Source organism: Gastrolobium bilobum, unplaced genomic scaffold, assembly GCF_033153095.1.
Source record: "Gastrolobium bilobum isolate Gb01-03AN ecotype WA unplaced genomic scaffold, APGP_CSIRO_Gbil_v1 utg6021, whole genome shotgun sequence".
In the NCBI taxonomy this organism is placed as follows: Eukaryota; Viridiplantae; Streptophyta; class Magnoliopsida; order Fabales; family Fabaceae; genus Gastrolobium; species Gastrolobium bilobum.
The window spans coordinates 247676-273753 of NW_026899147.1; the positions used below are offsets into that span (position 1 = coordinate 247676).

The 26078-nt window shown below is 33.1% G+C and overlaps 2 protein-coding genes across 2 annotated transcripts; one reads left to right on the top strand and one right to left on the bottom strand.

Annotated features, from left to right (window-relative positions):
- Positions 1-6721: 6721 nt before the first annotated feature.
- Positions 6722-13090, top strand: LOC133287630 (ascorbate transporter, chloroplastic). Its single transcript, XM_061485276.1, has 11 exons — positions 6722-6981; positions 7279-7763; positions 8275-8382; positions 8624-8779; positions 9247-9462; positions 9843-10052; positions 11171-11308; positions 11589-11690; positions 11866-11931; positions 12472-12556; positions 12640-13090. The coding sequence occupies exons 1-11, from the start codon at positions 6927-6929 to the stop codon at positions 12735-12737; spliced, it is 1719 nt and encodes a 572-aa protein (XP_061341260.1). The 5' UTR covers positions 6722-6926; the 3' UTR covers positions 12738-13090.
- Positions 13091-13439: 349 nt separating this feature from the next.
- LOC133287656 (cytochrome P450 86A8-like) lies at positions 13440-15911 on the bottom strand. The gene is made up of 2 exons (XM_061485309.1): positions 15485-15911; positions 13440-15363 (listed from the first exon to the last, which is right to left on the bottom strand). Exon 2 carries the CDS (start codon positions 15313-15315, stop codon positions 13711-13713), a length of 1605 nt encoding a protein of 534 aa, XP_061341293.1. The 5' UTR covers positions 15316-15363; positions 15485-15911; the 3' UTR covers positions 13440-13710.
- Between the last annotated feature and the right edge of the window lie 10167 nt (positions 15912-26078).

The following is a 26078-nucleotide window of genomic DNA, read 5'->3' on the forward strand; positions in this document are numbered from 1 at the left end:
ATTATGAGAACCCGATACCGGTTTTTTGATTGAACCAATTTTTAAAAATTGTGACAAAATATTTTATTACAATTGTACTTATGTGACTTGTAAGAACCTGTACCGTTAATTTAGGAATTTAAATTAATTAAATGTAAAATTAGGAAATAATTTCATAATTTACCCTAATAATTATGAGAAGGCTTAAATAATTATGGTAAGTGATTAATAATGTTGAAATTCGCTTTTCTGACGAAAAGTGCAGATATCGGTTCTGCCTCACAGTATAAATGCGTATCGATGAAGTATCCCGAAAAATTATGAAAAGTGTGTATATATTACTAGAATAATATATAGGACTTGTATGACAAGTTTGGAGTCAAAATAATGAGAACTGATGCCAGAACTGATACTGGCTACGTAAAAGCGCGTACCGGAAAAATACTGCGAAAAATAAAATAAAAATATCACAAATCTTAGAAAAATGATTAGGTTCAGAATCCTAAGTTTGGGATTAAAATGCTAAGCGTAGCTATTAGTGCTAATACAATGTGCTTAAAACTTAAATAACTATAAATGCTAAGTGGCACATGATCCTAGGTCATTTGTGAGCCCCTTCTACGTGAGAATTCTGGACTCTTAGCTGCTGAGTCTCTTCTTCACCATTTCTTGACCTCCATCTCCTTAGAAACTCTAAAGTGATCACCTTTGATCATTGTTTCTTCACAAAACACCATATATTGGGGTGTGTTAGCTTTGGGTGGTTTAAATGTGTGTCATTTCTGAGTCATAACCTCTGTTTGAGAGAGTGTGGGTGCTGACTTCGTAGGCTTGTGAGGAGGGAGTCTTTTTCTTGCATTTATGACCTCAAGAAGCCATCTTTGAGTGTGGAAGACCATTCTTGTGAGCTCATTTTCGTGGCTCTGTGTTGGCTGAACTTTTGCGTATCATAAGAAGCTCCAAGCCATTGCCTTTCTTCTGTTTTGGAAGCTTGGTATGCATTCTTTAACTTTGTTCATGAGTTTCTTGGTTAAAGATCAAGTCTTAGCATGTTTAGTGAGTTGTTTAAGTAGTTAACAACATCACTGACCTAAAGGGGTTTAAAGATGCTTTAACGTTTTAATGTGTTAAAAATAGAACCTTGGGAGTGATATATCGCGAAATGCAGAAACTGCATTCTGTCGCAAAATATTCGGATATGATATCCGGATATTGATATCCGGATATGGGGTTGGAGATATCCGGATATGGATATCCGGATATGATATTCGAATATGATATCCGGATATGGATATCCGGATATGATATTCGAATATGATATCCGGATATGCCCCCGACAAATATCCGGATATTCTGAGAATTCTGAGACAGTGACGTTTCTGTGCAGACAAAACTGTATTATGGGTTTGTGGACCCTTGATTGATTAAGTTGAACCTGTGTAATAATTAACGAAGTCAGAATCTAAGTGATTAAAGGCTTATGGCTTGGTGAGAAGCCTAAAGACATTAAACGGAGAAGAAAATGATGTCTTTATATTATATGCTAGTAGAGTATGGTTATTGTTGACATTGCTGGTCTAAAATAGATTGTGATTCTGTTGTTTGTGGACTTTGAGCTTGGTTGGGATCTTGGTTAGATAGTTAGCTTGAGAGGTAAGCTTTCGTGTCCTCGGTTTAGCCATTGTTGGTTCCACCATACCCCATGGGGGATGGTTTATATGCATGATGAGTTTTCATGAATTGATTTTGAAATGCTGTTGAGCTGTTATGTGCAAGTGCTTATAATATGCATGTGTTGTTCCACCTAGACGGTAAGCCTGTGTATGTATGAGACACGCCATAGTGTGATTCTGTGGGTGGGTGTAAGTAGTGACTTGCACTAAATGTAGGTAATAGACGTATGTAAATTCTGCATTTCTCTGGCCAGTAGAATAGTTGACACACATGACGATTATTCTGCTGCATTGCACTGATTTTGGAACTTATACTGATTTACTGCTTTTAGAACTTATATTGCAGATGTAAGTGAGCTTGGGGTGGAGAAATCCTTGAGGACCCCTTGTCTTACTAAAATTTCTGTTTAGAGATCTCACCCCACGTTTGGGGCACATATTTCAGGTTCAGGTAACTCGGGGGTTGAGACCTCGGGCGGCAGGAGGTCGGAGCTGAGTTAGACATTGCTGCTTATACTGTTATGATTGGATGCTGACATGCTTTATGTTATTATTATGGCTTATTGAACTGAGACTATGTTGGGCCTTGTTGCCTTATTTGGTGAGCATGGGGATTGTCCATGCCATATTGATTGACTATGCTTTATTTTAGTATTGAGTTGTATAATTGTATCAGGATTATGGTCCAGACTACGTGTTGTAGTTTCGTGACTTAGATACTCACATATTTATATTATGAGGTTATTCAATGTAGATAGCTGTTTATTTGCAATTACATACATGCAATGTTTTTAAACAGATTAAGTAATCAACTTGGTAATTGATAATGACGTCATAATTGAAAAGAAAAAATTTATTCCGCATTTTCAATTAAGCAAGTTTAATACGATGACATGATAACAAACCGGGTATACACGAGGTGTTACATGACTCAAACTTGTCACCTAAAGAAATGGGAGTGACATGTTATCCATTAAACAAAATTACTTTGATTGTCATACTGCTTCTATCTATATATTTATTATATATTTTTACATAATACAAATTATGTGGTCCAATTAATAACTAGTTGAATTAGTGACCTATTGACCTGGTACCATAACCAAGTCGATAACTGTTCGGGTTTAATAACATTGGTGTCAACAAATACTCCATATCAAATCAATTAACCAAAGCACAAACATTTCTACAAATGTCATAGTATGTTGAAATTAGTAAGAGATTATTCCAGTTTAACCAATAAATTTTGAGTTCAAGTCTTTCGTAATGTAATTACATTAAAATTTGATATGGAAATCTTTGCCACCGATAGATAATAAATCATCCAATTTTAGAACCAAATGTTTTCATACGTATCGATTATAATAATATAATAAGAATATGCATGGTTAATTGAAATTGTGGTTGTTATAAACACATCAATTTTTTTATCTAATCCCTGTAAAATAAATTATATTTAATCCCTATATATACCAAAAATAATAATAATTCGATCTAGGTCCACATCGGTACGAATCATTGTGGCAATATTTGACTAGCTGTATTGAATTAAATTTTTGTCCATATACGTGACGGTAATTTTTAATTTGGTCCCTATTGAAAAAGAAAGTTTTTAAATTAGTCCTTATAAATGAAATCTTTATCAATCCACTCCCTACTATTTATAATCGATTGAAACGGTTTACAGAAGGTTCAAATTACATGCAAACAAAAATGGAAAGAATTGCATAATGAAATTTCCATTTGCATAATAAAATTTCCATAAAACTATTCCACCATATATAGTATATTGCTTTCTTTTTATTCAACCAATCCCTTAAAAATAATTTCACAATTCTAATAAACTTATCAACTGCAAGGTGAGCAACAAGGTTAAAAGGAATTACCATAGTCACACTAGTAATGATGGAGTTTGAAAATTTTGTGTGAGAAGACGAAACAAGTAAAATTTAAATTAATTTAGGCAAAATAACATGGTAATAGGCTAATACATAACCAGATATGAAAACTCAATAAGTTTTATCCATACATAAGGAATAATAAGAATAAAATCTTAAAAGTCGAGCTTGAGGGAGCGAGTTTATGCTACGTTACTTTTCTTCTAAGTTTGAATATGGTATATGACAGAGTTTTGTATGAACTTGGGGTGAATGCCCCTCCCAACCCCTCTTTAACACCAGCAATATATATATATATACTACAAGAAATATGATTATTTGTGACAAAATTTAGTGATGAATATACAATTGGCCACTAATAATATATTAGCTGTGACCAAATTTTATTTTATCACTATAATTATTTTTAATTATGACAAAATGATAAATTATCATTAGAATTTCATTAATAGTGACAAATATATTTATAACAAATAATTCGTCACTAATAATATATTATTTGTGGCCAAATTTTATTTTTTCACTATAATTTTTTTTAATTGTGACAAAATGATAATTTGTAACTAAAATTTCATTAATAGTGACAAATATATATTTATCACAAATAATTCGTCACTAATAATATATTATTTGTGGCCAAATTTTATTTTGTCACTAATTTTTTTTAATTGTGACAAAATGATAATTCAAGCGAAGGTCAATGGAGAGCATGCTCTCCGTCAGCTGGTCCAAGCGCTAATTCAACTCCGAATGCGTGGAATGCAGCTCCTCGACAAGCTCCTCGACCCTCATGTTTACCGGTGGGTTTTCGGGCGAGTCGAGGATGAAAGATCCAAGATATTAGGAACGTGGTTCTTAAGGAAAAGAAGATAAAAAATAGAAATGCAATTCTCAATATTTTGGTATGAAAAACTACAAGACTCCTCATGCCGCTATATCAGCAAGCACTTAACCAACCCAACTTAATCCCCTAAAAATGTGCAGCGTATGCCACGTCACTTATTACAAAAGCACTACCTTGCATTACTACAAGCCTAAGCTAAACAAAGTCCTTGCTTCACACTGGTGCCCTCTTCTCACGATGGGCCTTATGTTTTCGTCCCTAGGCTTTGCTGCAACATCGTTACCGAGTTGGTTTGCATCACTAACATTGGGTTGGCGCAAGCCCGTATCACTTAGCCTGGACGATTGGTCATGTTGGTCCGATTTGCATGATCGATCATGCAAACTCAGCTTGCAAGACTTTCTCCCATTCGGCCAAGTGGCAAAATCGTGGCCATCCATTCTACCTAATACTCAAATCTTCAAATTCCACTACTTAATCCAGGATAACTCACAAGATGCAGCTGCGTGGCATAATCATGTCCATCCGTCTCACCTAACCCCTTCCACCTTATCCTACAATTTACCTAAATCATAACATTTAAAAGGCATTATTTTCAGTTATAAATTATGGGGAAATATTTGTCATTAATCAACAATTAGTGGTCATGCATTATTTGAACCTACCTCGACTACAATTGAAGTACAAGATTCATACAACCACCGGACCCATAAAGATGGTCAAACAATGATAGTTGATTTAGCGTAATGCACTTGTCAATATGGGACTTTCACCGTATTCAAGTATCCATATTCTATGAGATTTATAGATTTGACATATATTACAACTTATCATATTCAAGCACATTCGTATGAATGGTATTCTATTGGAATTGAGTTATATATTCCACCTCGTGGTGAATCAATTATCATTCATGACGTCAAGCTCAAACATGCTTAGGGTACGCTCAAAGCTTCTTATATACATAATGAAATAAACTCACGTGAAGGATATGCAACTTCAAGTAGATGTGATTTTTGTAAAGTTGTGGGTCATATTAAGCACTTATATACTCATAGATGTGGCCAACAATAAATGTAAGTGTTTACAAGTTGTGTTATTGTAATGGCTTGAAGCTCTTCAATTATTATTGTAATTGTGTTTATATAAACTAAGGTGTTGATCCAATAACATCTTGTCACATGCCTATTGGGGACAAATCTTGCTAGTTGAGTGTGCATGACCCGGTCATACAGATGTGACCAATGGGGTCAATTATATAGATTGAGCCAATGAGATTACCTCACTTATCCACGTGGCAAAAAAGCGAGTTTGTTAATGACGTCAACAGAATTTAAACATGGTAGAATTTTTTTTTGAAAGTATGACATATTGGCATATATTTCACCAAAATGTAGGGGTGGGAATGGTCGACCTGAACCAGTCTGGGTATGCAAACCCGTTATGAAGTAGTTTTGAATTGGTTGTGAATCAATTCTTTTAGTTCGGTTTAATTTTCAAATTGGTTTATAGAATCAGTTAAATTCTCAAAACGTATTAAAAAAAATGTAGTTACGTTCAGTTAGCTTATTTTATACACCGCTACCGAACAATTTGGTATTTATACCTATGTTATAACCTATCTTGAAATATTGCATGAGGTGAACAAACAATAGTTGCAAAATGGATAACATTTACTACCAAGTACCAACCCTATAAACGAGAATACAAAATGGGTCGAGAACCATTTCATTTGTAAGGACAGATTTAATATCGTTTTTATTTAAAGACCAAATTAAAAATATCAAAAGTTTTAAAGACCATGTCATTAGTGTTTAATGAACATTATCTTTAAACACCAAGATTATAATTGAATGCAAGAATATCAAGAGTTTCTAATTTTTTTTTTTAAGTTGATAGTTTTTTTCCCATTCGAATTAAATCTCTCTCAATCGTCCATCTCCAAAAACAAAATGACAAAATGTTTTGACGGTGGACAATAGCCAATGTGTCAGGAGCAGAATATTCCAGGTATGAAGATAAAAAATACCATCAATTTCAAAAGATCTTTCTAGAATGAAAATCACTAATATAGTAATAATAATAATAATTCCAATATTTGCACTTTTATGGAGTCAAGAGATGAAAGAAAAACACTTTTTCAATCACTTCCTACCGTACAAAGCAGCACGTTCACAGTGTTGAAGATGATGTACCACGTGTCACACTCTCAACCCCCCTTTCTATTGGTTACAACGCCACTCGTGTTTTTTATTTTACATTTTGTTCCTCAAATATAAAAATATTTAAAATAAAATAAAAATAAAACATTATGTGAAAATAGTTTTTTAACATTGGAAAACAAAAGAACCTCTCTGTCTCTGTTCTTTGCTTATCCTCTTCTTCTCTGAGACAGAGGGAGCATAGCAGAGCAGAGCATAGCTACAGTTTTAGCTATAAACGACGTCGTCTTCTTCTCAACTTTGAACTTTCAACTCTGAGATGGTGTGAGACCCTTCTCTCTACACTATCAGAAACATCAACATAGCATCAATGGCTATGAGTAATTTGATTTCCAACCGCAACTTCGGTTCTTTCATTGCCTCAGGTTTACAACACTCAATTTTTTTATTTTTATAAATGTTCTTATTTTCAATTTTTGGTTGGAAGCATGCATTTTATGAATTATCTACTTGAAACATGTACTAACTAGTTATAGGAATTTATAAATACACATCCTCTTTGTGAATTATCTACTTGTAATGCTTATTTTATTTTATTTACATTGACCATAGTTTATTGAGAAATACTAGATGTTTTTTTTGGTCCTCTAAGCTTTGGATTATGATGATAACTGTTGTAAAATATGAGAAAAATTTTAGCCGTTGTTTGATATTATTGGCAGGAAATGTATATAGATCAGGAAAGGATCTATCACTTCAAAGAAAGGGAGTTTCTTTTTCTGGTGTATCTGTTTCCCTGTATGGAATGTATTGTCAAACTAATTCCCCTTTGGAAGAGAGAGTTTCAAAACCAATTACAACATTTCACATGAACTTAAAACTAAAGGGCAGCATAAGAAGAAGTTATTCCTATGGTAGTGGCAATGTTGAACAAAGGGAAGTGTATTATAGACTAGGTTTGAGCAGAAGGAAGCATCCACAACCTGTGGTTGGTAAAGCGAATAGGTTTCGTGTTTGTTACAAGTCTGAGGAGTGTGACATTGCGGAAACAAAGATGGATCCTATGCAATCAACTGAAGGGACAGGTGAAGCTGTTCTTCTTGATGGAAATCTGACACAAGTATCTCCTTGGTGGCAGCAGTTTCCTAAGCGCTGGGTTATTGTACTGCTATGTTTTACAGCATTTCTGCTGTGTAACATGGATCGCGTGAGTGACTTTTTCTGGTATTTATGGTTTCAAGTATCATGTTATGTGTATATTTCATGTTTTCATTTGGGTTCATATGTCGCGGACCACAACTAGTTTGGGATAAAGCTGTTGTTGATGTTGTGTATTCATGTTTTCTATGTCTTATATTATAATAGGTGTATTCCTTTCCTCATATTCAATTCATTGTCACTGCAGGGTGCTCAATTTATCATTTTTCCTAGTAGCTTAATCCGTTTCTCTTTTCTATGAGCAAACTAAATATAGAAACGATCACATTACCTTTTGTAACTGTAGATGTTGATTGTTGAAAAGAAATATTCCTGCAGAGATTGAGTTTCTGTTTTCAAAATTCTACCTTTGAAGTAATTATTAAGATTTTTCGTCCAATTATATCAATCATTTCTTTAGTATCTAATTAATTGTTTCTAAATTTCAATATTCTCACTAAGCTAGTGTTAATTACTAATGCTCCTCGCTGATATACTTTACATTTCATTATATTTTATAGGTAAATATGAGCATAGCGATACTTCCAATGTCACAGGAGTTCAACTGGAACAGTGCAACAGTTGGCCTAATTCAGTCATCTTTTTTCTGGGGTTATCTGCTTACTCAGGTGTTTCTGATATACACAAAACTTAGTAGCTTAACCAGAAATTTGTTTGATATATTAATCTTCTAGTAAGCATTCAAGTACCACTGCTGTTTAAGCCTGCCATGACATATGCTGTTCTTAATAGTATATGCTAGTAATCTAGCACTTTCTGATCTTCAAACTGTTTTTTGATTTCATCCAGTGCACATAAGAAGTTATAATTACATTTCTTTTAAACTGACTGAATGCTTTTTCGGTTTAGATCGTTGGTGGCATATGGGCAGACAAAATTGGTGGGAAGCTAGTACTAGGTTTTGGAGTTGTCTGGTGGTCAATTGCAACAGTTTTAACACCTATTGCTGCAAGACTTGGGCTGCCATGTCTGCTTATTGTGCGTGCCTTTATGGGAATTGGCGAGGTTTGTCCATTCTATAGCTATACTACCTTTTATGACTTCATTTATCTCGTGTCTGTAATTAAATTCATATGGTCATTTGTCCATTTTTCTTTGCTACAAAATGAAATATGTAGTTGGAATTGCCAGTTTTACCTGGAATTTCAGGTAGAAATGATTGCTTCTATTCATCTAGCCAATAAGCCAGAAGAACTTGGAATATAACTTGAGAGCATAGTTAGTTGTTTTGTTTTTCTACCTTTAAACAGGTAGTGAAAGTGATTTAGAACGATATATAGTTGATATAAGATAGATGAAAATTATGGTCTATATAATTTCTCCCTCATTTCATTAGTTGTGACAAATAATACAATCAAATGAAAGATATTTTCACATTTTGATTGGTTTATTATTCAAATTCTGTGCCGAACGTAGAAATGATTTTTTCTCCAATAATTTTACAATAAATCATGCGAATTCTTTGTTTTCAGGGTGTTGCCATGCCTGCGATGAATAATATACTTTCCAAGTGGATTCCAGTATCAGAGAGAAGCAGATCACTTGCTCTAGTATATAGTGGCATGTACCTTGGTTCCGTCACAGGCTTGGCGGTCTCACCTATGCTAATCCACAAATTTGGGTGGCCATCTGTGTTTTACTCATTTGGTTCCCTTGGAAGTATCTGGTTTGCCTTATGGTTGAGAAAAGTAAGTCAGCTTTAACATAAATTTCAATGAAATTTACTTTATGTATCGGCTCCTGATTGGAAAAAATGTTGAGAGGAAATCAAGCATTTGTCCTCTGCCAACCCTATGAAATATATTTTCACGTTTTCTGCTGATTTGTTAAGGGACTGTCTCATGAAGTGTTGCATAACATATGACTTCAATATTATATTTATGCAAGTAAGGATCAATGAATGTACCATTGACTGGATATATATGAGTAAATCAGTTATCTTGCACAATACCTTATGGAATTTTATTCTGTAGCAACAACCATGACAATTATAAATGTGAGGGGACCTAGTAGTTCCTTCTGAGCAGGTTGATTCTCATATCCTATACCTTCTTTTTGACCCTTTCAGGCATACAGCTCCCCAAAAGATGACCCAGATCTTGGGGAAGAAGAGAAAAGGCTCATATTTGGAGGCAGCGTATCAAGAGAACCTGTGTCAACTATTCCTTGGAAATTAATTTTATCAAAAGCACCTGTCTGGGCTTTAATAATCTCTCACTTCTGCCACAATTGGGGAACATTTATTCTATTAACCTGGATGCCTACATACTACAATCAGGTACTTACCTGTTTAATTATTTTTAATTTTTTTTTTTGTTGGTATTCAGCATTTATGAATATACATATCCTTGATGATACTTTCTATAATAGCTGAAATCTTTACAAGCAGGAGTGGAGCCACAGTGCTTATATACATAATTTATAGCTTAGATATTTTTTAGAGTAAATACCCTCTTGGCTCCCTAACAAAAAATATGATCCCCACTTTAGTCCCTTACAAAAAAAAATTAGTCTCGAGGTCCCTAAGAAATTCAAAGTGGACCCATTTTAGTCCTTTTGAAGGACTAATGTGGGTTTTTTTTGAATTTGTGAGGGACCATGATTTCAACTAAATGGGTCCACTTTGAATCTCTTAGGGATCTCGAAACTAATTTTTTTTTGTAAAGGACTAAAGTGGGAACCGTGACTTTTGTTAGGGACGCAAAATGGTATTTACTCTATTTTTTAATCTATATATAAGAGGGTGAGTCTCGAACAGTGATAAAGTTGTTCCTTTGTGACTCAAAGGTCTCGGGTTCGAATCCGGGAAATAACCTTTTGCAATTATGCAAGAGTAAGGCTGCGTACAAGTATTATCATCACTCCACCATCGCTAGTTGGGGTTTAACGGGGAGTGATTATATTTTTTATCTGTAGATCAACTAAAATGGAGAATTTTTCCACCCGTGGAGGTGGAGGATACTCATCCAACTGTCCTCATAATTCTGCTTCTATATGCATGAAACTTGAAGGATTTTGTACTTTACATTCCCCATTGTTTTCAATCAAGTTACACTTTAATTGGCTGCATAATTTTGTCCAAAGATTTTGTTGTTTGTTATTTGGAACTCTTTGATGTTGAAGTACATCTTACCTTTTGTTCTCTATTGTGTCAAACTTGAGCATACTGCTATTTGTATTTCTTGGTAATTACTCTAAACATGAGTGAAGTAAATTTTGCTTCACTTAACTGCTGATATTATAAAATTAGGTAGACATAGAGACACTAGAATGTGATATTTGTCTTGATACAACTTGAATGGTGAGGTGATTAATCAAATATAGATAAACAGAAAGAAAGAGTTGCGTGAAATATTTAGTCCATTTAATGAATAAACTAATGGGTTATTTTCTCAGGTTCTGAAGTTCAACCTCACTGAATCTGGGCTCTTATGTGTCCTGCCATGGTTAACCATGGCTATTTTTGCAAATATAGGAGGCTGGATTGCAGATACACTTGTGAGCAAAGGTCTTTCCATAACAGCTGTTCGAAAGGCAAGAAAATCACTACCTTTAAAACTAAAATTGTCAATTCCTGTACAATTATAATAATTTTTACGCACAATAGTTTTTTTTTTTTTTTTTTTTTTCACCTAGATTGCAATTAACTGCCTAAAGTGGAAGCTGATCTTGATTAATAAAAAAATTGCTCTTAATGGATTTTTTATTTCAATCAATAAATCATTGAGTAAAGGCAGTAGAGACATGGACTGATTCATTTTCCTTTTTGCATCCTTTCAAATGATTTTGCTTTAAATATTTCCTATTTTGGCAGATCATGCAATCAATTGGGTTTCTGGGTCCTGCATTTTTTCTTACACAGCTTAGCCATGTGAGAACACCGGCCATGGCAGTACTGTGCATGGCTTGCAGTCAGGTTTGAGCTAGACTTCCTGAATTCTAGATTCCTCAATCTTTGATTTACTTTTTATACTCTAATTAAGTTTCATACTGATTATAAAGCATAGATGCCTATTAAAACCTGTTTGTGTAGGTTTTAAATGTATGAAAAGTTACCTAATATAAACCTTAATCTATTATTTCCTTCACAGGGATCTGATGCATTCTCACAATCTGGTCTATATTCCAATCACCAAGACATTGGTCCACGCTATGCTGTGAGTTATTGTGATTTTAATTTTCATGTACCATTATCAATAAACTGTGAAAAATACACTAAAGAGTATTTCAAACATTTTTTTAATAAAATAAAAGATGCCAACAAACCAGAAACAAAGTGGCTGATCATGCTAAACACTAAAGACTGAAATAGTCTCCTTGCTTGAGTTGTATTTGGTTACACTTGTGAGCTGAACCTTAGAGGATTTTGGTGACACTCTAATCTGTAGCACTGATGCCAAAATCGTTCCACTTTAAAATTTCCAGGAAAAAGTGTCAATAAGGCTATTATCACTTCAAAATCTATTCCACCTCTAATTTGTTTCATGATTGGTGAAGTCATTCACTGAGTTCTGTTAACTTCTTGATCATCAGTATCTTATACAAGTTACTTTTGTCGATTTATTTATTCATTCAAGATGTCTCTATCTGAGTGCATGAAATCCTGAGACGAATGTTTTCCATTATACAAGTTTGTTCTAGTTTTATTTTTTCATTCAGTATGTATCCATAAGAATATTAACTATTTTAAATTTTAGGGAGTATTGCTGGGACTGTCAAATACTGCAGGAGTGCTTGCTGGGGTCTTTGGTACAGCTGCAACTGGATACATACTCCAACGAGGTGAGAATGCTCCACTTGCATTCTAAACCCTTTTTTTTCTTTTTGGTCGTGGCCATTCACTTAAAAGTGATATGTTGTTGCAGGTTCTTGGGATGATGTATTTAAGGTTGCTGTTGCATTGTACATTATAGGCACATTAGTCTGGAATATCTTTTCAACTGGAGAGAAGATTCTTGACTGAAGAATGTAATGATGTCAAGGTGTAGGCTATATAAGCTATAGAGATTTAGAAAAAGAAAAAAAAAATGGATGGAACAAAAATCAGATGTCCAAAATGTCAAAGCACTTGGAAACCTAAAAGCACCATTCCGAAATGGTAGAGAGCCACCATCGAAGTTTTTGCCTTTGTATTATCTCCAGCAATCTTGGATTAACTCGGCACATTTTGCAAATGCCTTGTAACATGATATAAATGCTTTCTGTATAGATAATTGATGGGTAGTTTCCACCTATATAACTTCATTTTAGCATACTTATGCTTAAAATACATGTTATTTGACTAACTCTGCCTCATCATACCTGGCCGAAAAAATAGATAGCATAGTTTCTTTCTGATTCAATGTCCCTTACCAAAGGCTTTCATATATCTACTTTTACCATTTATTTAATTTGTGCATTTCATATATCTAACATATGCGAAGCATGAGCTATACAGTTGGATTTTGCAGATTTTGTGAGTTCACCACTAAAGCATCATACAGGACAGTCAAATCCGATCATTAAACATTCATAAAACGCAAGGCATTCTTTGATGAACATCAACATTCAACACACTTCAACGTGAGTTTAGCTCTTTCACAATGTCTTGAAACCAGTAAAATCAAATAGAACAGAACTATCAAATCATACAAGAAATAAAGAATACAATTGAATATTTGCGAGGATTCTTCTACAAGGAAGAGATGGATTGATAAAGCATTCATCCACCCCACGATCATAAAATGAAAATAAAAAAATAAAAAAAGAAATCCATACACAATTCTCATATGAATTATAAATTTATAACATACCATGAATATACCCTATTTTCTTATATAAAGGAAATTATGTTCTCTCTTGTTCTTTAAGTTAAATCACCATTGGCCTAATTATCCTCCTTTGAACTTGAATCCACATGCTAAAATCTCTAATAGCCTCTGCTCCATCCAGTGAACTCAATTTCCATTGCAAATCAAACCTATAGACTCTCCCTTTTCTTTTTGTATACTTTTCAAAATCCCCCTCAAATCCCTTTCATGCACATTTACCTTCAGCCCATTTTTCATGAACAATGTGAGTGACATCTTTTGCTCTACCAAATGGCCAGGCACCACCACAAGCCGGTGGCGGAGCAGGACCGCAGCGGCGATGGACTTCATCTGTAGGTATGCCAAATCCTTCCCCAAACATATCCTTGGACCAGCATTGAATGCAACAAATTTGAAAGAATCATGCATCATGAATTTTTTCCCATCCAATGACAACCACCTTTCAGGCCTAAACTCCATGCAATCCTCACCCCATGTTGATCTCAACCTCCCCGCCGAATATATCGAATACGTCACCGATGATCCGGCCGGCACGAACGTGCCGTCCGGCAAAATATCGTCGGCAACAACATGCTTTGAATCCTCCGGCACCGAAGGGTACAACCTTAGTGTCTCAGACAATGCAGCCTTTAGATAAACCAAACGGTCAACTTCCTCAAACACCAATGGCTCAACCAACCACTTAGCCATGTCATCGCCACGTGTTTCCATCAAGACCGTGCAAATCTCACGTAGGATCTTCTCCTCCACCCTTGGATTCTGAATCACCAACCAGAAAAACCAGCTCAACGCCACTGATGACGTGTCACGTCCAGCTAGGATGAAATTTAATGCCACATGTTGAAGAAACTTATCAGAATAAGATTCCTTTTTCTTCATAAACCTAGTCAACAAGTCATCGTGTAATGTTGTCCCATCGTTTTGCTGACTCAGCAATTCCACCTTGCGTTTCTCAATAACACTTGAGAGATGATTGTCCACGTGGACAAGGCTTCGGCTCAAGCTGACTTCAAGCCCAAGCCCAAGCCATTTCTTCATTTTCCATAACACCTCCGGCAATATGAACCGTTGGAGCGAGGCTTCAGTAGCTCGGTCGAATGCGATGGCAAAGCCATTCTCCGGCAACCCCGATGCACAGGTTTGTGGGTCCCTCCCAAAAGCCAAGCCACAAATGTTGTCAAATGTGAGCCGAAGCATCAAGTCTTGTAAATCAACCGGCTCGGCTTCGAGTTCGGCTTTCTTGAGGATAAGGCAAAGCCGGTCCTTGATGGCTCGAGTCACCCAGCGAGCCATGGCTTGCCGCAGTGTCCGGGTGGTGAATTCCAGTGCGGCAGTCTTACGCTGAAACAGCCACGTGTCACCATCAGAGTTAAAGATCCCATCACCCAACAGATCATGAAAAACAGCATGCCAAGTGGGACCCTTGGGGTAATTGTCGAACCGGGTTTTGAGTATATGCTCCAAGTTCCTCGGGTCACACGTGACAGTCACGAGACCCTGCTTCTTAGCTAGGAAAGGGATTGCACAGATGCAGGTCTGGTACGTGCCGCCACACGCGCGGAGGTTGTCGCAGATCCAGTCATGCATGCGTTCACAATTCTCGATTAAGCCCGGGAGACTGCCCAATAAGGGCCAGACACGTGGACCTCTCAGAGACCGTGAGATGAACGTAAACCATAGTAAGTATGCTGTGATCGCCGTTAAAAGCAATAGAGCCGTACAAGTTTCCATTTTTTGATTTGCACAGACGTTGTCAAACGAAGAATCAAATACTCAAAGCTACAAGAAACAAAAAAATAAAAATAAATTTCCTGTCTCCTTTTTTTCTCGGAAAATTATCTTGTTTTCCCGAGAAAAAAAATAAAATGGTGGGCACTGGGAAAATGAGAAAAGAACGTACCTTTAAGAATAAATCAGACTGAGAAGCATTTTCATGAAAAGGGTTTTGTGTGTATGAGTTTGAGAAAATGGAGAATCCTTGGAGGGAAGAAAAAAGTGAAGAAAGAAGAGGTTATGTTAGGAAAAAGAGTTGAGTAATACTAGTGAGTGTAGTGTAGTATCAATGATAATGTTTTATGGGAGAAGAGATAGATTTATAGGTGAAGCAGTTATTATGGCCAGACTGGTTTCATAGACATGTTTCTCACTCTTACTAAACACCATTATAAATGTTTCGGAAAGGGTTGTTGAGACCTTTTAAGGTGAAGAACATACTCACCTCTCTCTCTCTCTCTCTCTCTCTCTCTCTCTCTCTCTCTTTGTTTCTTACACCAAAATATACAGGAGTCGCAACAGGGTGTTCAAGTCTGGCAGATAATCAATGAAGAGAAATAAATGAGAGTGGTTGAGGAACATGGAGAGGGGAAACCCCCAAGGAAAATGACCAAACAGAAAAACCACAAAGTTTTTTGGGGTCACGCACACTGCTTTTTTAACCAAATGGCTCTTTTTATGAACCAATGTGTTCATCTATTTATAAAAGGAGTTTATATATTATTATATAAATTTATATCTTATATATATATATATATATATAAATACGTGTGACTCATATTTTCTTTTTATCTTTCTTCTTTTCACATAAACCCCATATATTGTTATTACGCTTTATTAATCTCATGCAACATAAGAGAAGCTCTTTCATATCATAAAGATAGTTATGTGTGGGACTCACTCACTTATAAAAAAACAAATAACACAACACGAAAATCGATGTATGTTTAGGAGAGAAAAATACTCTTCAACAACAACATAAGAGTATATTTTCCCATATTTATTTCTACGTAACAAGGGAAACGTTAATCTCTTATCAAAATTATATACTTTCGTGAAAAAAAAAAAAAAGATTGGGTGTTGCCAAGTGGGGTTTGGATATGGTTCTGGTGAGCAACTAACCAACAATTTATAGCATTTACGTGGGTGAACTGTCTTCTTATTTATCTCTCTGAATTTCCACTCCCTGCAAAACTTAGTGGAAAATTATAAAATTATAAAAAAATAACAAAAGCAACAACAATTCTAGGATTCATCACAGTTTCAGAGTTGACCTACCCCTTCTCATTTATGGCGGAATTTGAATAATTATTTATGCCTTGGGTGTTGGTTTGAGCTAAAGTCAAAGTTACGTTGGCAAAATAGGAATAGCTTCACCACTGCTCAAACCTCAACTCATTGCAACGTGTTCTTCAGTAAGTGTAGAATGGTTTTTATTCTTTTGGCTTATTTTCACCCACCGAAAGAGAATAAACCTTGGTAGATTCAAACACTATAGAGGGTAGATAGACCTGTAACTTCAGAAAGATTGGTGAAAAGAACACGTAAAAGAAAAAAAAATGTAGCCTAACTTGGATATTTTTTAGTTCTTTGTAGATTAAGATTCGTTCGTAAGCTATGTTTGTTTTTAGTTACTATTCCCATTTATTATACTATTATTACTATTTGAGAAATTATTGAAGCATCCGGAATATTCCTTCTTGATTGTGTGCACTTAGAACCTGTTTAACACAATTTTTAAGTTATAAATTGTTTTTAAGCAAAAGATAAATAGATAAATAAACACTTAAAAAATAAAGCTAAAAGTGATTTGGTGATTATATAAAGTTGTTTTGAGGATTTTGAAGGAGGAAAGATGAAATGATTTGTTATTAGGATTAATTATTAGAGTATAGAGTTAAATTGATAAATACAAATTTGGAATAAAGATGAAACTAGAAAATAAATATAAGAGGTCTAAAGAGTTATATAATATATATCTTAGAAAAAGCTTCTCTTAGAAATTTTTAGCTTTTGCTTTTTTTATTCATTATAATAAAAAAGCTCTTTTTATAATAATAAGAGTTTATGGCAAAATATATTTAGCTAAACTTTTACTTACAAGAATAAATAAGCTAAAAATAAGACTTCGCAAACAGACATTGAATACTTAAAGTAGTTTTTCTCATTCCATATGTACGTAAGTTATATATGGGTGAGTTTAGGAGGAGTTGAAATTCTAAAAGTGTATCACCAAACAAGTGGATTAATTGGTATGAGTTTATTCTAGTTTGATAAGTAGTTTTGAGTTTTGTGTATGTAACTATATTAAAAATTTGATAAACAGAGTTTTGTCGTCTCTATAATTGTACCCGACTCAAATGAATTAGTTGAATAACCAATAAACTGAGGGAGAAATTAAAAAAAAAAAAAAAAAGTTTAGCTTTTCTTATGTGTTGAAAATAAAGTAATTAAAAATACATAAAAAAGCTTCTTATGAGCCAAACTCTGATTATAATATGTTATTCATTGTCTAATGCATGGTTTCAAGAGTGCAAATTAATGGTCAGCCTAAGTTGTAGAGTGTCTATTCACCAAAAAAAAAAAAAACTGTAGTGTCCCCCTTTAGCTACGAAACAGATAATGTTGCCATGAAATTAAACTTTCTCTGGCAAATGAGTATTTTGAAACCAAGAATGAACGGTCTAGAAATTAAAATTGATGGGTTGAGTAAAAGTTTAAGAGATTTGAACTTTGAAGGGATCACTCTATGAGTGGAAGAAAGTCAATGGAGTAATGAGGAACATGATAGAGACATCTCTGCTATGAAATTATACATTTTAAGTCAGTGACAATGAAGATGCTACCCTGGTCCAGTCAAGAGATAAGGTAATCAATCAATATACAAGTATCGGAGGCTAGAATTTGTAAAAAAATAAGCAAAAAAAAGGAAAAAGAATTGTCTCAATTTGAAAATGGATTTTTTTATGTTAATTAATAGTATTTGGTTTAGAAAAATGAGATATGACTAAAAATTACTCTCTTTTTTCATACAATTTCCAATTGGCATGAGTGACATTAAAGAAAAATTACACACACACATATATGTATGTATGTGTGTGTATTGATTTTCACTTTTTTAGCATTAGATTTTATAACAAAACCTTTGTAAGATCAGATGAACCTTTTTTTCATATATAAATTAATATATTAAATTGACATATTAATTAATTTTGTTTTTTTTAAACGAGAATAAGATAAGAAATGAAGATATTCGATGTAAGATAGGAGTACTGTGAGTGGCTGATAAAAGAACATAGATTGATGTAATTTATTAAGCACATAATGAGAAAGGCAAATAAAACTTAATGGAGTAAGATATTAAAGTTGAAATTTGTATAATGATCACCCTATTAAGCATATTATCATTCTTTAACTTTTTATTTTCAAGTGTCGCTCTTTCACTCCTCTATTTTTCATCAATACCCAAAATTTTAGGCACATACAATTTTTAAGCCTTTGATAAGCAATTAATATGTTTAATATTAAATACTCTTTTTGATCCATATTATGTCACTAAAATTTCGCATCTTACAGTTGGATTTTTTCAGACAGGGAGGTTGGAAATTTTTTTTAATTTGAGCGAAAATTGTGATTTATGTAAAAAATACATTTTAGAATTTCCAATGAATCAACTCACCGAAAATGACATAGAAAATTGTTCATATTAGTGTAAAAATATAGGAAAAAGATTAGTCATATTAAATGACACATCTTGTGTTATTTCGCACTCACAAAAAAGTGGAATTCACATCTTTAAAAAATTTTCCACCCACTCTCTCATGATCTATCTCTTTCTCTCACTTAAAATTATATAACTTTATTTATATCTTTTAAAATAATACACATTTTTTCCAAACACAAAAGACAATTTTTTGTCAAAAAATAATTGAAAACATTGATCTTGTAAAATATAGAATCTAATTATCGGTGGAAAATCCGCCAAAAAATTATATGTACTTTTCTTACATATTTTTCTGCCAAAAGTTTCCATCAATTAAGGTGTACGGTTAATTCAGATTTCAAAGGTTTTTCAATTAAAATAAATAAATAGATTCAAATCCGCTAGAAATATTTCTGGCCAAATTATTGGTCGAAAACTTTCAACAATTACTGATCGAGGTCAAGGAAAAAGTATTTTCCATCAAATACTTTGCAGATTTCTATTAAAAAAAAATACTTCGCTGAAGACCGAGAAAAAATCTGCTAGAAATGTTTCCTTCCATTAGATATTTGTGAATATTACCACATGCACATCTTCTCATAGTATATAATAGGAAAGATCACAAGGTATCCCCACTTCCATTAAATATGAGATTTTTTTTGGTAGACATTAAATATGAGATTAATCTGTTCATGCTTTTGCCTTGTTCGAAAATTATATATATATATATATATAGTGGAATGTTATACTTACAACCTATTTTCTTTACAACCTCTTACAAGCATATATCTTAACCGTTGATTTCCGCCAATCAACGGTTATCATTTATTGTGATTTAATAATTAATTAATAAATTTAAGTTGCAAAAATCTTAACCGTTGATTGACGGAAATCAACGGTTAAGATATATGCTTGTAAGAGGTTGTAAAGAAAATAGGTTCTAAGTATTACCTTCCCCATATATATATGGACAGGATATTCTTACACCAGCACTATAAGAGTTATAAGTCTTACACTTAATCTTGATCATTGATCCACTTGTATCCAATGGCTCACATTACTAAAAAATTAGAGCCCTTAGATATAAGTGAGATCAATGGTCAAGATTGGGAGTGTAACTTATACTGGTGTAAAATGATCTGACCATATATATATATATATATAAAGAGTTTTTCCACTAGAATATATTACATTTGTTTCTAAATCTTTATTTTTCCAAATTTTTATTTATTATTTTATGTATATTTATTTTATTAAATTTACATTTCTCTCACTTATATATTTCTTGATTTTTATTTTAAAATTCTAAAAAAAAATTATAGGTAGTTTTCTAAAATTTTTAGACAAATGGAAACCAAAAGTGCATTAATTTTTAATAAATTATAAAAATGTATATTTTATTATATTTATCAATATTAAATAGAGAAAAATAAAAATACATTAATATAATACCCATTAATTATTTTTTACTTATTTATTATTTTTATTATTTTTTATCCCTATTTTTGCATGTTCTAATGCAAAGAATATTTAAAAAATATTAATTTAACCTTTTTTGTATATTTAAATATATTTAATATTACTGTTAATTATTAAATTAATTATGAAATAATGTTGAGTGAAAATTACTTAATGATTAATGAACTATTAATAATTAATCTTATATATTTTTTCCTAACATAATTCTTACATGATGACAATATTTACAAGATATGACGTCGACACCAAATGAAGGTAGTTCAGTTGGCGTCAAGGACTAAGCAGGTGGGATTGAGAGTATGTGTTCGATCCTCCCAACGCCATTTTTGGGAGGGGTTAAAGCATTAATCCCGGGACTCATAATCGGACTAGTCACAAAGCGATAAACTGATTAAAATATCTAAAAAAATAAAAAAAAATATGACGTCTATTGCAAGCAATTAAGTAATTAATTAGTGGTATATAGTTTAAGAATACAATGAAGTGAATAAACTAAATAAAGAGATAATAAAATCCTATTATACAAATACTTTATGATTTTACCCATTGATGAAAGCAGAGAGACTATATACAAATTAAGCATTAAATACTTGGCTGACATATTCTAAGAGGCAACTTAAAAGATGGGCCACTTATTAGGTTAAAACTTCACGAATAGTAGTTGGGACAGTTGCTAAAAGGTTTTTCTGGGGACGATATGCTTCCTTGAGTTCATCATGTTCAAGTCAAGATCTGCATATATACGTGCACCTTAACCTCATTATAATAACAAAATAATAATAAACATTATATTTGAATGGTTACGAAAAAATTCAAAGTGGTCTTACAGACTTACATTTTATATATGCTTGGTGTTGGTTTGAGTTAAATTAAAAAAAAAAAAAAAAAGTTATAACATTAACTATTATGCATGCAACAAATACGTTTTACGTTAGGTGTGACAACCGATATTCATGAATGGTTATAATTCTGTTCATGTGGCTTCAATATCAATCACACCCATTTAAATATTGCAATATATAAATGTATGGATTTTATTAGGTTAGCGGTTACATACCTATAATATTTGTTTCATGCATTTATGTCAATTGCGGGATTCACAAGAGCAACCGTAGACATTGTGAATGGTTCATATCTTCTAAGCCTCAAGCCCTCGAACCTAAAACCCGTGATAGTATTCAAAATCTCAAGTAGGCATTTCTCTTTTCAATAATGTGTATACTTAGTCAGAGATTCAACACATACATGATATTTTTGAGTTATAATTCTATAATTTTAATATATAGAAGAATAAAAGAAGAGAGGGAGAATAAAGGAATTCCGTCAAGCTGACGACATTGTGAGGGTGGTTCATGAAGAAAATTATGGCAAAGAAAAGAGAAATGGTTGGAGTTAAAGCAAAGAAAGTTGTCTTCAGTTGATCAGCAATCGCGCTTGTACTTGATGTCAAACTCCAACAATATCATTTGCTATTTAGACACTCTTGCGGAGATATGAGGACTTTCAAATATATCGAGAAATTAATGTGACATTTAATCCTTTTTTTTTCGGTGATAATTTCATCTAACATAGTGAATTTGTTGGATTTTTTTTATTTTTTATTTTTTATTTTTGGTTAAAAGCATGAGGTATCCCCTTCCACGAGAAAATTTTTAGGCCATGATATATAGGCATAATATTAAAATTTTTTTTTTTCCTCTTTTCAGAAAATATATCAGCACAAATATTCTACTCCTATTGATGGAATATAGATACTACTGTAGTATATTATATTTTTCCGTTGCAAGAGTTTGTTGAAATTTTAGTTTGAGCTGAACGCACAACATTCCAAGCAATGTTAATAAATCGGATCGGTCCCGTCGGGTCGATCCGAAAATCGGTAAACTGATTATATAATCGGTCCGAGCGAAGCAACGAACCGACCATGCATCGAAATCGGTGCGACTCAGCCGATTTTCGTGAAAATCGGTGACCCGTATTGTTCCAAAAAACAATCCAATTTTTTAAAAAAAAATAAGTAAATCATAATAGACATAATTGAGTATTTTTTTTCTTATTGAATTACATAGTTTATATACCTAGCTACAACACTAACATTATCTTAATTATGCAAGAAATTTTGATTTGATTTATAATTAGAGATATCGTCTGAACCTAAAATCTCGTAGCACGATAATTATGTCTTTATTTGATCCTTTATTGGATAATAATGTGTGATTTATTATTTTTTATATTAAAATATTTGAATTTTTTTTTTCGAGTATTTTATAATTTTTTAATATAACTTATAGAATTGTATAATTATTGGGTCATACGGTTCAACTAGTGATTCACTAGTTGAACCAGTGATCCAATGACTCAGTACCTTGACGAGGTCAATGACTGGGCCAATTTTAATAACATTTGATTCCACTAATTCCCTAATCAATTTAATATCTATATGATGGAGTGGACCCAGCCATTATGAACCTAATACATCAAACTCAGGAAGACACTAATGGGCTAAGAGCCCAGTGGATAGTTGGTAAGCCCAAATAACTCCTTGATTATGAGATGGGTTGACCGGTTATATGCATGGATTTCTAGTTTATGTTCGGTTTAGTTGCTAGTGGACTTATTAGGCGGTTGTTAGCTTTATATTGAAAAGAATAATTGAAAGAAAACTGAGAAAATTGTTGGAAAAATTCTTCCTCTCTCGTAATGTTTGTGAGGAATGTGGCTTTGAGGGGGATAAGTAAGTATGATAAAATTTTGCAAACAGGCCCAACAGGGGTTAGATTATATTATTTATAAGTAAATTCGTATGTAGAATTTCTTGAGATTTTTTTTGGGGAGAATAAGAGTCATAACTTAGTTTATTCAACTTTATCAACTTTAAAGCCTACTTGGATATTGAGGATTCACTAAAATTAATTAGAACTTAGTTTATTCTTAATTGTTTTTGTTTTCTTATTCTTGTTTTAATGAATTCTATACTCTCACTTCAAATCATTGCCAGTACCCTAAAATATCATCAAGTTTTCAAAATTTATTCTCAAGATATTTTTTACCTAACAAGTTTTAGATATTTTTTCTGTTAAATAATTTAAAAAAATAATGAAAAGAATAATAATTTTAAAAAATAAAAACAGAATTAATCATGGTCCAAACTTTTTTTTTGTATAACCAAGAGGTATTCTTATTATTGTCCTCGAAAAATGACCCTAGAGCTAGCTCCTCATTGGAGGAGAAGGTGTATTGGACAATTGTTACTGGAGAGAAGATGAGACTAATCTCTTGTTGAGACTTAAAGCGCAAGGGTTTCGCCTCTAGCCCAAAAGAGCAAGGATCGAACCCAAGACCAAATTCTTGGGATATACTTTGCTATCAAGTATGCCACCCCTTAGGGTCAAACCCTCTAAATTTCAAGGTGAAGGATTTTCACTGGGCAGTCCATTGAATTGATCAACTGTTTGCAGCATATTAAACATCACTAGCTTCGGTTCAAAGTTCTTTGTTGCTACATCAGGTTGAACGATTCCAGAATGCAGATTGTTAAGTGTTGGAATTGCATGCGCTCTAATTGGAATCTCAACTTGTTCTGGTCCTTCGTTGTTGTGCTCAGGTCCACCTCCTTCACCGCTTAAGAGTCTTACTACCATGTTAGGTGTTGTTGTAGGATTACTACGTCTTTGTTGTCTCCTTCTAGCTTGAGACGTCCTTTCAATCTCAGGGTCAAAGATCACTTATTGCTTGGTTGGAGAACTACTTATACACTGCAATTAACCCCTGGAAATAGAAGACGAAGAAAAGGTCAAAGGAAAAGAAATATAAGAGAAGAGAATAAAAAGGAAATAGATAAGAAAATATAGAAAGAAGAGAGAATTTCTTCACTCAAATTAAACTTTATAGAATTATTCCCGGCAATGGTGCCAAAAATTTATTGTGCAATTTTGCAATCAAATAATAATAATTACACAAATACGCAACTACACATGTAAAAGTAATAAAAGGATGTGTGAGTCCAAGTATCGTTCATACGAAGATGATTTATAAAGTATGATTACTCAAGTAAAGAAATAAGAAAAGGAGTAATCTTTATGGAATGTTTTTTTTTTAAATAAGAGACAATTAGAGTAAACTACTAATCAAACTAAAGAAAACAACAAACTAAACTAATTGATTAAAGTGATGGATGTTAAGATCAATTTTTTCGATACAACAATACTATAACGATGTTATAGCATAGACTCTATCAATTTCCAATTAGTAATCGAACACTAATTTATGTAGGACTCTCGTCAACCTTACATATATGGCCAGCACTTAATCCTTATATTTCTATGCAAGAATTAAATACTGAATTCATTTAAGTCCAAGTTCTAAGGCTATATGGTGTAAATGATCTCTCTACCCATAATTTAATTAAATTATTGGATATAATTAATTTACACTACTCAAGAAGGGTATGGATTCAGAAACCTCTCGGCCCTAGCCTCCTCAATATCATATATGTATCTTTCAATATGCACACATGAATGAAATAAGCATACTCATTGAATAACTAATTGAAAATTAACAAAAGACTACACTTAGGCATCCATTATAAGTTATAACATTATAACATTATAACATAGGTACTATATCACCCAACCTAAAAGCTATTTAGCTCATGATGGAAATGAAGAATGAAGAAAGAAAAGGAAGAAAAAATATTGAGACAAATTCTAAAACTAATAAATAATGCTGCATCAAGACTCTGTCGCGACCAGGTTCCTCCTCAGCAATGCTATAACACGACACTGCTTAGTGCCTTTAACTTCCAAAGACTTTTCCCCCTCTCTCTCTCTAAATGTTTATGTGGAACCACCTTCAGTCCTCATGGTCCCAGACTTGCTTCAACGCTTGGTGAAGTTCTTCTTAAATAACAAAAACGGATGGTTATTTGGGCTTCAAGTTTGAGAGTAAAATTCCTTAAATTAGATTGTTGCAGCCTTATCTTAACCATACTTTTTCTCCTTTTGGAAAAGGTTGTTGATACTTGATCGGATATAGTCTTATCTTGTTGAATTAATCTAAAAATATTATTGCTTAGAAGATAAGAGTCTATCGTCCTTGACTTTTGGGATTTTGAAATATAGTTTAATGTTAAAATAAAGTCTTCATCTCTTGCTTGCTGGTGAGTTATCCTTTGTTGGGAACCTTAAGTAACTTTTGAATTTTGAATTTGAATTGTTTCTTCATTCTTACTATCTTACTGTCTCGATTGCTATATCATTATTTTACTTGTCAATTTTTTTGTTACAGCACTTGGGCATCATCTTTCCTACAAGTAAAAATTATTCAACAAGTCATTTATTCTTACACAAAATCAAGGATATTTAACTCATTTTTCATACTTAGTCATCTCAAAATACTAAATTCTGATTATGCAATAATTAACTCAAATATCATGCAAATAAGACAACAAATTAAAATTTATATAGCTAATTAATCATAAAAACACTAAATTAACTCTCGGGAGAGTTAACAATTCCCCTTTAGTTTTTTGATTCTTGTC

Bases quoted from the DNA above. Each gene is read 5' to 3' on its own strand.
- LOC133287630 (XM_061485276.1), top strand. From the start codon at position 6,927: ATGGCTATGAGTAATTTGATTTCCAACCGCAACTTCGGTTCTTTCATT. The intron at 6,982-7,278 runs GTTTACAACACT...TATTATTGGCAG, and splicing joins CGGTTCTTTCATTGCCTCAG to GAAATGTATATAGATCAGGA. The intron at 10,053-11,170 runs GTACTTACCTGT...TTATTTTCTCAG, and splicing joins TGCCTACATACTACAATCAG to GTTCTGAAGTTCAACCTCAC.
- LOC133287656 (XM_061485309.1), bottom strand. From the start codon at position 15,315: ATGGAAACTTGTACGGCTCTATTGCTTTTAACGGCGATCACAGCATAC.